The 13,758-nt window shown below is 37.4% G+C and overlaps 1 protein-coding gene across 1 annotated transcript in view; it reads right to left on the bottom strand.

Annotated features, from left to right (window-relative positions):
• Positions 1-4,004: 4,004 nt before the first annotated feature.
• The window catches only part of PTPRZ1 (protein tyrosine phosphatase receptor type Z1), a 142,665-nt gene continuing 132,911 nt past the window's right edge, over positions 4,005-13,758 (bottom strand). Inside the window, exons 24-30 of the mRNA XM_036246326.1 lie at positions 13,023-13,116; positions 12,655-12,728; positions 11,794-11,922; positions 10,575-10,721; positions 6,640-6,782; positions 5,756-5,891; positions 4,005-4,331 (exon numbers count right to left, since the gene is read on the bottom strand). Coding sequence (XP_036102219.1) covers positions 4,191-4,331; positions 5,756-5,891; positions 6,640-6,782; positions 10,575-10,721; positions 11,794-11,922; positions 12,655-12,728; positions 13,023-13,116 — 864 coding nt within the window. The 3' untranslated portion in view covers positions 4,005-4,190. The remainder of the gene's footprint in view (positions 4,332-5,755; positions 5,892-6,639; positions 6,783-10,574; positions 10,722-11,793; positions 11,923-12,654; positions 12,729-13,022; positions 13,117-13,758) is intronic.

Raw genomic sequence — 13,758 nt, 5'->3', positions numbered from 1 at the left:
CAGATTTCAGGTTATACTACAAAGCCACTGTAATCAAAACAGCCTGGTACTGGCACAAGAACAGGCTTATAGACCAGTGGAACAGAACAAAGGACCCAGAAATGGACCCAAGGCAAAATGCTCAATTAATATTTGACAAAGGTAGCAAGAGCATACAGTGGAGTAAAGACAGCCTCTTTAATAAATGGTGTTGGGAAAATTGGACAGCTACATGCAAAAAAATGAAACTAGACCATCAGCTAACACCCTACACAAGAATAAACTCAAAATGGATAAAAGACTTAAATGTGACTCATGGATCCATAAAAATCCTAGATGAAACTGTAGGGAACAAAATTTCAGACATCATACGCAGCAGAATTTTCACTGATAACATCACCTAAGGCAATAGAAACAGAGGAGAAAATGAACACATGGGACTACATCAAACTAAAAAGCTTCTGCATAGCGAAAGATACAATCATCAAAACAGAAAGGCTACCCCCTGTATGGGAGAGCATAATTGCCAATGATATATCAGATAAGGGGTTAATTCCAATATATAGAGAGTGCTCATACAACTCAACAAAAGGAAGACAAAGAACCTAATTAAAAAATGGGCAGAGGAACTAAATAGACACCTCTCCAAACAGAACATACAAATGGCTAAGAGTCATATGAAGAAATGCTCAACATCACTAATTATCAGAGAGATGCAAATTAAAACAACAATGAGGTATCACCTCACACCTGTCAGAATGGCTGCCATCAACAAATCATCAAACAAGTGTTGACGAGGGTGTGTAGAAAAGGGGACTGTAGTACACTGCTGGTGGAAATGCAGACTGGTCCAGCCACTATAGAAAACAATATGGTGTTACCTCAAAAAATTAAAAACTGAACTTTCCATTTGACCCAGTGATCCTACTTCTAGGAACATACCCTAAGAAGCCTGAAACACCAATCAGAAAGAGTATATGTATCTCCATGTTTGTAGCAGCACTATTTACAATAGCTAAGATCTGGAAACAGCCCAGATGTCCATCAGTATACGAATGAATAAAAAAACTGTGGTGCATATACACAATGGAGTACTATGCAGCTGTAAGAAAGAAAGATCTCTTATCTTTTGAGACTACATATAGGGACCTGGAAAGTATTATCCTGAGTGAAACAAGCCAAACAGAGAAAGACAAGTATCATATGATCTCACTTATTTGTGGAATATAATGAACATAACAGTCTGAGGAATGGGCTAGTCCCAGAGATGTGGAAGTGGGGCATAGACTGACAATCCCAAAAAGAGGGGGTGGTGGGGGAGAGATAAACCACAGAACTTATATGCATGTATGCATGAACAATGGACATGGACAACAAAGCTGGGGACAGGGCAGGGAGAGAGGGGGAGGGGGGAATCAGTGGGGGAAAAAGAAGAAACATCTGTAACAAAAATAAACAAATAAATAAATTAATTAAAAAAAAAGAAAAAAAAGATCACGTCTATTCAACCGGGATAATTTACAAAGGTGCTACAGAATAATAAACGAATAGACATATTTTGTCAAAATTGATATCTATTTTATGTTTAGGAAAATTACCTATAATAGTCAAGTTTCCCAGGACTATAAAAGGAGTATTTTTGCTCTAGCTAATAATCAACTCATTCATTCATTCACCTAAAATGTACTGAGTGCCTTTAATGTGCCATCTGTGTGGGAATACAGATGTTTAAAAAGGTCAACATTCATCACTTATGGACCTTATATACTAATAGAGGAGACAGAAAACAAACCAATATAAAATATGTCAGGAATCAAAATCTGCTACTGAGAAAATTAAAGCTGGGTAAGGAGATGAGAGGGTCCTGGGGATGAAGGGGTGCAGAGAGGTAGGCTGACATTCAATTGGTACACACAGGACAGTGAGCCAGCCCACGTCTCTTGTGAGGATCAGTGCTAAATCCTTTGAATATCTTCCTTGGGAAGAATGCTACTTCAGACAGGCTGATCTGGGAATGCTGCTCTGAGGCAGAGATGTTTGAGCAGAGGCCGGAACCCATGAATGGAACAATAAAATCTAGTATCTTGCCAATGGAAGTGTAAATGGTACAACTCTTTTGGAAAGTGAGAGTATTACGACATAAAAATGTTCATACAATCTGCTTGCCCAGTAATACTTACAGATATCAGTACTAAGGAATAATCCTAAACACGGTAACAGCTTTTTACATAAAGAAATGTTTGCCATCATGTTGCAGTAGGAAGAATTTGAGAAGAGCCTAACTCGCTACCATCGGGAAGATGACCACCAGAGCCACACCCATAACAGCAGGGCTTGCCCATCTGATACCGCTGGCATTTTGTGTGGGACAACTGCTGTAGCGGCTGTGCACTTTGTGCTTTGTGGCACTCTACTATTTGTTTTCCGATTTCAGATCTCTTCAAGACTACTGCTTTAAAAAGTAGGCTTCAAAAAAGGAACAAATTAATTTTGATTCTATTTTAAGGATTTAGTAAAAATTTGGTGATACATTGCTTGAGGAAACTGGAAGCTCCCTGAAATGTTGCTGAAGAGCAGTGGTTCTCAAACTTGAACCTGCATCATGTTGCTGAATCCCAACCTCTGAGTCTCTGATATGGCAGGTCTGGGATGCAAATCCAGGATTTATATTTCTTATAAGTTCCCAGGTTTGCTGATGCTTCTGATCTGGGAACCATACTCTGAGAACCACTGGTTTAAGCTTTTCCTGGCCTCCTGTGTTAGGCCCTGAGCTGGGCATTCTTGGGGATTGCTGCCCTGCTCAGCAGGCAGTTTTATGAAACACTCCTGGCTGAGATGGGACAATTTCCAGTATAAGAGTAGGCTGGTTACCCACAATGCCCTGTTTTGCTGCACTTAGGCTTCACATAGCTTGTGGGTCCTGATAATTTACATTAACATAGGACTTAACCTTATCCATTCTGGGGTTTATGACCTCCTGGTCCTTTTTCATTCACCTAGTTTCCAAATCAGCTTAGCTTGTCCCCTGACTGGCAAATTCTCAGTTTGGTTCTCAACCAAAATTTCCCAACATTTTTTGGCACATGGTGCCCTTAGCAACTAGTAACATTTTCATAGCTCCACTAAGCCAAAATAAATACATAATGGTTCTTCTTATTAAGTGATTAGGCCCAAATAATTTAGTAGTAATAGTTGTGCAGTATTGGTACCTGTTACGGTGTTGTCCTCAAAAATGTAAATGTTGTGAAATCCCTGTGTGCCTCAGTGCAGTTTGGGAATCCCAGTTCTATTCACTGTCCCATAGATCAGTCTTTTATATTTCCATCATCCAGCAGGACCCATGCCTACAAGTCACTGTTACACACGACCCAGCACAATACTCCACAGGCAAACGCAAGTTGATGGCAATATTTAAATTTATTTTTGCAATGCCTTGGATAAATCATTTAAACAATGTTGAATAAGGTGTTATTTTCATAAAAACATCTTCTTTCAAAACAAATGTATTTCTATTTTTCATAAAAGTTAAAATTACATGCTAAAACAGAGTTAATCACTGAGATAACATGAAACAATATCAGGGGACGTATATAGAGAGACCAGATGATGAACTATATCATTAAACTAAACAATTACACAGAACTAGAAAACTGACTCAGTAGTAAAATATAAAAATCTACAATTATAAATATAAATTTGGTCCATGGAGACACTAGAGCAGTATTTACAGTAAGTATCAGATTACTTCTTACTTTAAGTGAATACTGCAGCTGAATATCATAGGGAACAGAGCATTTTATTTACAGCCTACTGTATTAAAAGTTCTATTTCCAGCAAACCTGATGATTGCTACAAATACAGGTAAAAATTTGACACTAAAACAAATATGTGTTTTGTAGTTGGGAATTCCTAATATCTATGAATTGAAAATTTCTGTTAAAATCAATACAAAAAAACACCATAATTCCATTCTTAGAAATACTGTAAAATTCAATCATTTTAGTTTAAACACAATAAGTGAATTACAAGAAGTTTTGCAAAAAGGCACACATTGTTAATGATATAAATTTGGCAGCAGAATCCTATGTCATGAAAGTTACTGTCAGGTGATGGGAAAGAAAACAAATAATACAACTGAACTGATCTTCCAGTCTGATTTTAGAAAGAGGAAAATGATGCTCAGATATGGACTTTCCTCACCCTTCTCTGTGTTAAACTAAAGACTCTAAGCTCTCGGCTATATTTCCATCAGGCAATGCTGCGCCATTGCTGTCCAGAGAGGTGGATGGATTCTCTTCCTGCCTCGTGCTCACAAGGCTGAGGACTGCTTTATAGAGAAACTGATACTGCTCCTAGGAAACAGAGAATGGGAGGTTATAAACAGGAAACTCAGTGAAGACATACATGCCAGCTGAATGCAGACAGCAGGCCTTTCCCAAGATGCACTGTTCATCGAGTATTCTTAACACTCTACCCACCTGACCGCTCCTATGCCCTACTTTGAGCACAGCTGAATAAGTGTGTGCCCTGCGGTGGTCTCAGAGTAGAGACACACAGCATAACAAAGTAGTATTTCTCTTACAGATGTTGATTTGATTGGTGGAGGCTAGTGGAAGGCAGCTGCAGAGAATGGGAGTTGAGAACTAACAGTAAAAAATTGTTAGGATCACATGTGAACTGGTGCCTCACTGAATGCATTCACGAAATGGGTAAAAAACCTCTGGAGAGCAATTTCACACAGGACAAGCTTGATACAACTCAACCGACCTGAATGAGACCTTTAATAGGGGCTCCTCTGAAGTGCAGGTATGCAGGCGATACTTTGCCTTTGGGCCAATGGGTTTGGGCTTTAGCTTGTAGATGGACCTTTTATAAGTCCCTTATACATGCACAGACCAGGGAGCTGAAGGTGAGCCTATACTACATCCACATAAGCTTTTATAGGGCCACTTGAACTAAGTTCCCTATTGTCTTTTCAGCCCATATTTCTACAATAATAAAAACTTCCAAATTGTTTTCAGTGTCGAGACTAACTTCTCTCCAGATGCTCTATATCTCTGTTTTGATTGTCCGAGTCTGTCTTTCTTTCTAAAAATACTCAAAAACTAGCCATTTGTTAACTTCAGAAATTAAATTTCACTTGGGATATATGTAAAAACTTCAAAAGTTAAAGACTTTGAGGTCTGTCTTCTGAGGGTTCTCTACTAGGCAGAACTTGAACTCTGGATATTAACTATTTATTTTGTTGGATAAGTCAGAGTAGTTGGTACTTCTACTGAGGATATTATGCAGAATTGCAGTAAGTCTGGCAAAAAAGGCACACCTGTGATTTAAAACTTTTATCCATCATTTTTCTAGAAGATAAAATTTAAATGTATATTATTTATAGTTTCAGACAGAATAACTTGTAGCTCAGGTTGAAATGTACATGCTAATGCTTTCAATGAATGTGACCTTTTTTTGATATAGGGTAAAATAATTTTGGCAGCTCTAGAACAGTGATTCTCAACCTGTGGGTTGCGACCCCTTTGGGCATTGAACGACCCTTTCACAGGGGTCGCCTAAGACCATCGGAAAACACATCTTTGCGATAGCGATTCATAACAGTAGCAAAATTACAGTTATGAAGTAGCAACAAAAATAATCTTATGGTTGGGGGTCACCACAACGTGAGGAACTGTATTTAAGGGTCGCAGCATTAGAAAGGTTGAGAACCGCTGCTCTAGAGAGAAAGTGGTTAACAGTGTAAAGCTTGCTTCACTGCTTTATTACTTACGATGTCAGCAAAGACTCCTGGCCTCATCAAGTTAATCATCTTGGCTACCTGGTAAACATCCACAGAATTTTCTTTCTCTAGCTGGTGCATCAGGGTTGTCAGAGCACAGAAAGTTCCCGCTGTCACTCCTCCATGCCTAGAAGCAGAGGGCAGGGACAAAGACTCCATTCAGATGCTCAGCTTTCACATTGGGGACCCACAGAGCATGTACCCTTGGCAACTTTGCCGTAAGAACACTGAAATTCCTAGTGAATTGGCTCTTTTTATTATGCATAAAACTATGGTTTATGGTTTATAGAACACTCACAAATGCTCATGATATTAGTAATGGGCTACTTTATAGAAGATTAAGATGTGCTTATATGAGAGGCTGGCAATAAATCAGAATGATCTGACTAAGGGTATAATATATGTTATATAATATACATTACATATAATATGTATGTGACATATAATTCCATCACACACATTTTTTGTTTATAACAGAAACCTGGAAAGATCTATTGGATAAAGTTTCCTGTTCCCGGTAAATACAAAATATATCGATTTTACTCCTATCTCAGGAAGTTAATGGCTGAGAAATGTCTCTGGTTAGCACTTGTAAAAATTCAAATGCTAAAACTGAACCATCACACAAAAGGTTCTCAGCATCCATTGCAACAACACATTCTTGTGATCATGCACCCATCTCCTGCCTTCAATGGGAGCTCCAAGAGAAGTGGGAAAAAAAATTGTGTTAACCTTGTCAATAAAAAGCAGATAACCCACCCACACTGAATCACTACCACATTGGTCCAAAACATTAGATGAGAGCAAAGACAACCGAAATATGTGTACACCTAGAGGGTGCTAAGGTGGAAAATGATTTAAAGTGTGGAACTTACTCGTCGTGAACGATCATGGGCCCATCCCTGCTGGCAGCTTCTTCTTTGATAATACTTAGAAGTTCAAAAGTTTTACTAATGGGGCTATCCGGATTTGGCCATTTGGGACACTGAAAATGTCTCACTTCAAGTACATAATCATCCTATAAAAAGAAAGAAAACATAATTTGTTTAAAAGAACCACACTGGTTACTAAGTAGAATAATTGAAGAAAATCAGGATTTATAGGAAGGTGATAAAAGCAAGCGGCATGCGTGAGTGAGCAGCGGCAGTGTTCATTTGTCCTTCGCAGAAAGAAGCTGCTGCTGCCGAGGTCACACTTGTCATGTATAAATGTATCTCTTTGTCATTCTAACGATAAACCCTATTTGTGGGATTATCATGCCAACAAAGCCATGAAAGTATGTGCCAAAGATGTGTCTGTGCTGCTAAATTTAAACTTACAAAAAGACATCTTCAGTGTTAAAATTTATTTTGAAAATAACATAGACTTTTTCAAATACCAGCATTACTCAGGTTCGACCAAGGGAAGAATGAGACTGCGAGACACCTTGGGGAAGATGCTGGCACAGGGTGAAGCTCTAGGTTCCAATCCCGTTCCAGTTATGATTCTTGCTGAAGTGACCAACCAGCCTGTGTTACTTTAAATCCCTTACATCTCAGACTTCAGGGGTCCTGAACTGTACTCAATCAAACACTATATTTAAAAACAAGCAGCAGAATCTAAATTTTATATGGAAGTGCAAAAGCCCAAAATAGCCGAGATACTACTGAAGAAGAAAATCAATATAGGAGATTATCTCATTAGATATCAATAAGTTTGATAACCTATAAGAATGAACAAGACCCTATAGTTTTGACAGAGGCATAAACAGAGACCATAAACAGAGTGGAAAACACAGGAATCCCAGAAATAAGCCCATATATATATACAATAGAAATTTGATTATGACCAAACTGGTACTGCTGATCAATAAGGATGCTGGGACAATGGTTATCCACATGGAAAATAAAGAAATCGAACCCTTGACTCACAAAACATAATACAAAATGTCAATTCCAGGTGGAGCTACAAAACATTTAGAAAAGAGGGTAAAAAAGTGATATTTCAAGGTAAAAAGAATTTTTTTTTAAGACACCAGATGATTTCCTTATAAAAGTGGAAAAGAAAAAGATGTAATAAATTTGCATGGATTAAACATTAAAGCTTTTATTCACCAAAAAAATCACAAAGAAAAAAGTCAAATCAGAAATGGGAAAGAAAGTATTTTCAACAGGTATAGGTGACACAGAATTAGTATCCACAGTATAAAAGGACCGCCAATAAATTAATAAGAAAATGGTAAATAACAGAAAAATGGGCAAAAATCAAGAACAGAAACTTCAGAAAAGATGATGTAAAGACATTCAACTTCATTTACGAATAGAGAAACGCAAATCCAGCCATGGTGAGATTTCATGTCACCCCCCTTACAACACTGGTGAGGAGGTGAGGTTCCAAATCTCTCAGGCACTCCTGATGGGCAGGTGCACAGGTGAAACCACTTGGAGAATAGTTGGCATTACTTAACAAAGTTGCAGAAAGCTGAAGATAGTCATGCCAAAGACTCAGTGGGAGAATTCCCAGGCATTCCCAAGAATAAAAATGTTGAAAAGTATTCACAGCAGTATGGTTTGCAGTGGCAAAATAAAACAACAAAACAAAACAAACATGGGCAAGTAACAACCCAAATGTAGCTGGAAAAGTATATTTATAAGCTAGAATGCTAAAACCAGCAGAATTAAATGAATTGGAACTATACTCAATTACATGGATACATCTCAGCAGCATCATGATGAAGAAAAGTGAAAAACTTCTGAAAAGTACACATACCATATTTGTGTTAAGGAATACAAACACAAAAGATAAAGTTAGAAAGTAAATCAAGAAAGCGAAATAAGGTGATGAACAAAACAGACCCAGGGACATAGAAGTGGGGGTAGGGGGTGGGGAGGGAAGAGATAAACCAAAGAACTTATGCATAACCAATGGATATATATAACAATGCTGGGGTGGGAGGAGGGTGTCAATGGGAGGAATAAGGAGAAACATCTGTAACAAAAATAAATTAATTAAAAGAGAGCGTGCGATACAATGGACACAGACATTAGGCCAGAGAAAGCTGGGAGCAGGAAGGAGGGGGGTCAATGGGGAAAAAAAGGGGACATCTGTAATACTTTCACCAATAAAAAATACATATTAAAAAAGAAAGAACAATAAAGAGGGATTCAGGAAGTGGCTACTTTAGAAGGGAGAACAGGATGGAATGGGGTGGGGCTCAGGAGGGACCTCAAAGCTAAAGGCTGTGTCTTTCCCTTGGGCTCATTTATAGTACCATTTTATACCTTGTACATATTTTATGAACATTTTTAATATATTTAATATTTAATAATTAATAAGGGTCATATAACAGAAAAATCAGTAAACCAGCTCCTGATTTTAGTAGTTTACTCCAAATGTCCTAGACACTGAAACAAACCCTGGTCTCTATAGTACAGACTTTACCCCTCTACCAATCTCAAATGCTGTGATTTTGGGGTGGGGGACTTGGGAAGAGCCCATAATTGTCTAAAGTTATGAAACTGCCCACTTCAATCTTTCCTTCTTCTTTTACAATTATTTTAGAAATACTGCCCATCCCTATGCTAGACTCCTGGGTGATCAAGGTGTTGACAACAGCTAATTTACGTAGAGGAGACATACTAAATTTGGGTCAATTTCATTGAACATCTGCATATACCAGGAGAAAACTTGGCTGAGTACCTAAGGCCAAGCTGGATATTAGACATGATCAGTAATCAGGATAATGGGTATCTAATGATCATTACTCTCATAATAATTTTTTTTTTTTTTATGGGAGGACATGAGAGACTACAGATCTGAAGAGGGGGTCCTGGTGTTTAGAAAACAGTTACAGGTGGGAGTTAGCATGGAATGTTAGAGCTCTCGGGGATCTTAGTATTCTTTTGGTATCTTTCCCACATTTTATAAAGAAGAAATATAAGTCCTCCCAAGGCCACATTGTCTATCAGTGGGACTGGAATCAACACTTTTTTGGGGGGAGGGGGTAGAAATCAAATCGGATACTATTCCATTGCAATGCTTACATTATTAAGTACTTGCTTTATCAAATGTATATGTTTAGGTCATTCAAATATTCTTCAGAATAGTGAATCTTCTCATATACCATGTAAGGTTTACCAATTTCAGAAGCAGTATTGTAAAGTGAAACAATTAAACCATCTAAAACATGATTTCTGATTGTGAAAGTCCTCTGAACCTCACATTCCTCACTCATTATTCCTAGTATCTTTTAGTGTTTTAGTAGAGCTACAGTAAATAATGAACTGTACTGCAATTATGTAAATACTGATAAATTATTTAGACCAATGCCTTAGTAAAAGGCATCCAGAGTTTAGTAAAACAATTCTGATTCATTGTACTGCACATTTTCAAAGCATTTCTTCACTTAACGAACTCATACATTGCCCAAGAGCAGTAAGTTAGTTTAGTAAGTAATGTGTTTCTCATTTTACTTAGGAGAATCCAAGGTAAGCAACTTGCCTTAACACATGAGAATGATTGATGATTTTTTTTTTACTGTATTTACTTTCAACTTAAGTTTTATCAGCAACTGTTCTGAAGTAAAAGAGAAATATTTGATTTCCTGTGTGTGTACAAGTCAGGAATCCTGTTGTTTAGTAATTATTAATTATTTAATGATTCTATAAGATTTTAAAAATAAAAGTGACAAGAAAAATAAAATTTATTATTTAGGTAATCTGTTTCGATTTATCACAAATCAGTTTCCTTCTTTTCATTGCTAGAAAAGATCCTTAAATCTTTTTAACATGTGCTTAAGATGAAAAGTTTGTCATTTAAATTGTATCCATACCTGTGTAGCTTCTAAGATAAAATCTTGAATTAAAAGTCTTTCTTCATTAGACAGACATTTGTGTTCTTCAGCCATAAGTGTGACCTTAAAGCTTTCACAATTTATAGGCTCATCTTTATTTGGCCAATAAACAAATTCATCTTCAGCCTAGGGGATTAAAAACCAAAGAAAATAGTAGATTTTAATAAAATGTCTAATTAGGCAGACTGTGAAATTGAATAACTGATTACTATAGAAAATTCAACTCAAATTTTTCTTTGAATTGCAAAATGTAGTCTTAAAATCTTGTGTCTTAAACTAGATTGATATGCAGAATAAAACTTAAGAGCCCAAACTATTGCTTTGATATTTTGCTTTCTTAGTTTATCAGTAACAAAGATTAGTTGTTAATTCTATAATTTATAACTGAGTAGCTAAAAGTCAAGTGATTTGAAGAGCTCAGCAATTTACAGCATCATTAGGAATGGTCATTATAACTTTATGAATAAGACATGAACCTTAAGGTATATATGCAAAGCCTAAATGAAATATTAATTTGGTTTTATTTTGGGGGTTCTCCAAATATATATGTAGCATAGGACATCCATAATTTTCTGATACTGAAAAGAGTCCTTCATCCTGGCTGGTGTGGCTTAGTGGTTGAGCATCGACCCATGCACCAAGAGGTTGTAGGTTCGATTTCTGGTCAGGGCACATGCCCAGGTTGTGGGCCAAATCCCCAGTGGGGGGGCATGCAGGGGGTGACCAATCAATGTTCTCTCCCATCAATGTTTCTATCTCTCCCTCTCACTTCCTCTCTCTCCAAAATCAACACAGGAAAAAAAAAAAAAAAAAAAAAGAGTCCTTCTGATATTAGGAGTTCACTTTATTCCAAATTGTTTTTTTGTGAAATCTCCTTAAACTGAAGACTCTCCACATATCTTACCAAGTTTTATTTAAAAAATATAGACACATAGACTGACTTCATTTATGATGGTGATATTTTCTTAGGCTCTGTCACAAAATACTTAAATTTAAATTAATTTTAACCTACCCTTATTTAAAACTGTCATTCAACAATTTCAGACTTGATTGCATAACCAAACCAGACCCAATAATAGTCAAGATACAACTCCATTGACATTTGTTTATTGAAAACGTTTGTTTGCTGGACTTCTGGCTGTTGTGATCTGATACTTCCCCCTCAAGGAAAGTACCAAAAGTGACCTGAGGGCCTTACCATGTTTTGACCATCAGGAAGCATAACCACTAGCTGGGCATTATGGTCCCATATCATCCTCCAGAAATCCTTGATAGTATGGAGAAGGGGATGCTGGGTGATGATAAATTCATTGCTCTGATAATAACCCTACAAAATCAAAGAGAAGGTAGATAGAACCTTGACATATGACTTTAAATATTCAGAAAACATTTATAACTTTATAGCAATCTTTTTATTTTCAGATTGAATTTATAAATAACAATATGATTACTCTAGTCAATGTTTAGGGGACTTCTATATACCAGGTATAGCACTAAGCATTTTCTTCCCCTTAAATTGGTTATTCCTCCCAGCAGTGCTATTGGGTAGAAAATGTGACCCTCATTTTACAGATGATCGAACAGATACTTAGAAGTTAAATGTTGTGCCCCAGTTTACACAGCTATCAGCTCTAAGAGCAGACTTATCAAAATGACTTGTGAACCATGTCTCCTACACTATGTAGGGTGGAAATCTAAAGCAGAGTTTATAGTTCTCATTTTCTACAAGTCCCAATGACAGGGTGCCAAAGTTCACACCTCTGGCCACAGGTCACCTTTGGCATTCAGACACCCTCTCTTTGATGGATGTGTTGTGTCTATTCATTAGCCCTGAACGGTATTTGGTTCTTGCATGTTTCTCCAATCCCAGCTTCCTAAAAACGTATGGAGGAATGTTGTCGTCTATTGCTACTGTGGGTGGTGGGCTGCTGTCATCAGATCTCACTTCCATCGGTGCTGCTGCCCATATCCGCAGCTACTGCTTCAGGCAGCTCAGTCTGGTTTTGGTTCTGGTAACACAAACTGGCAGGTAGACTCCCCAGTAACTTCTCTGACTTACCATGATATAGGAGGCGTTGATGTAGTCTGTGCCTTCCCCACTCAGGGATGAAATGCCAACCCGTGATCTTTCCACTGCAACACAGAACATTCATGGTAAACAACCATGTACACAGCACTATACCATCCCCAAACTGAAAAACACAGCTACATTTATACCTCCCTTACATTGTAAAACACAGCTACATTTCTCAAGCAGAGTGTTTGTGATCTTTAAGCTAATTTTACTATGATGTTGCAGTTTTCGATGAGCCTTCAGGGTTTGAAAGTCCTCTTTAAAAGCACATTATCTGGCATAATTAAAAAAAATATAAGTGTATTGCTTTTCTAAAAAAAGTTCTTTGTTTTTAAAGATTCAACATCACCTACCAGGAATGATGGAAGAAGTTCTGTTCTTTTCCCTGTTGCATTGCTTTAGGGCTGTAGAATAGTCACTCTGCTGTATATTTGACTGACTCAGGAGCTGAGAATGGGAGTCAAGGAAAAATACAGACTAGTTCATTAAAGTCACTCAAATACATGTACACACACTCACATACACACACAGCCCAATCAAGGTAAGACGCTGAATATAAATGTATCTGATTTTCTTCCTCAAGAATTCCTTGAACTAAACCTTGTTTTAGGGGACTCCCTGGCACATCCATGTTTTACACCAGGAAGGTTGGAAGAAACAGAGAACATTATTTGCTTCCTAGTTTGACTTTCTGCATTGGGAAAATCTTCCCCATGGCTTTCTCTATGGGTGCGCACTCTCCATTTCTTCTACTTAAATCTTCTTGTACAGTTGGGAGATAAAATGCATGGTGTGTGAGTGTACATATATATGGATCCAGTTGGATTTTATTGGTTCTTTTAATACTCCATCACATGAATAATCTACCTGCTATTTATCTATTCCCCAGTTACTGAATGTTCAGGTCATTTCCAACATTTTATTAAGTCAAACTTTGTAGCAATAAATATCCCTTCTACATATCTGAATATGCACACATGTGAGGGTTTCTATAGAGAAATAAGAGTCATCGGTGTTTACGTTTGGACAGTCTGATGAAAAATTCTGTGTCATGGTTTTGATTTGCATTTCCTTAATTATTGTGGTATG

Source organism: Molossus molossus, unplaced genomic scaffold (assembly GCF_014108415.1).
Source record: "Molossus molossus isolate mMolMol1 unplaced genomic scaffold, mMolMol1.p scaffold_m16_p_7, whole genome shotgun sequence".
Classification (NCBI taxonomy): Eukaryota; Metazoa; Chordata; class Mammalia; order Chiroptera; family Molossidae; genus Molossus; species Molossus molossus.
The sequence above is the reverse complement of the archived record's forward strand: the minus strand, read 5'-3'. Positions and strand labels throughout refer to the sequence as shown.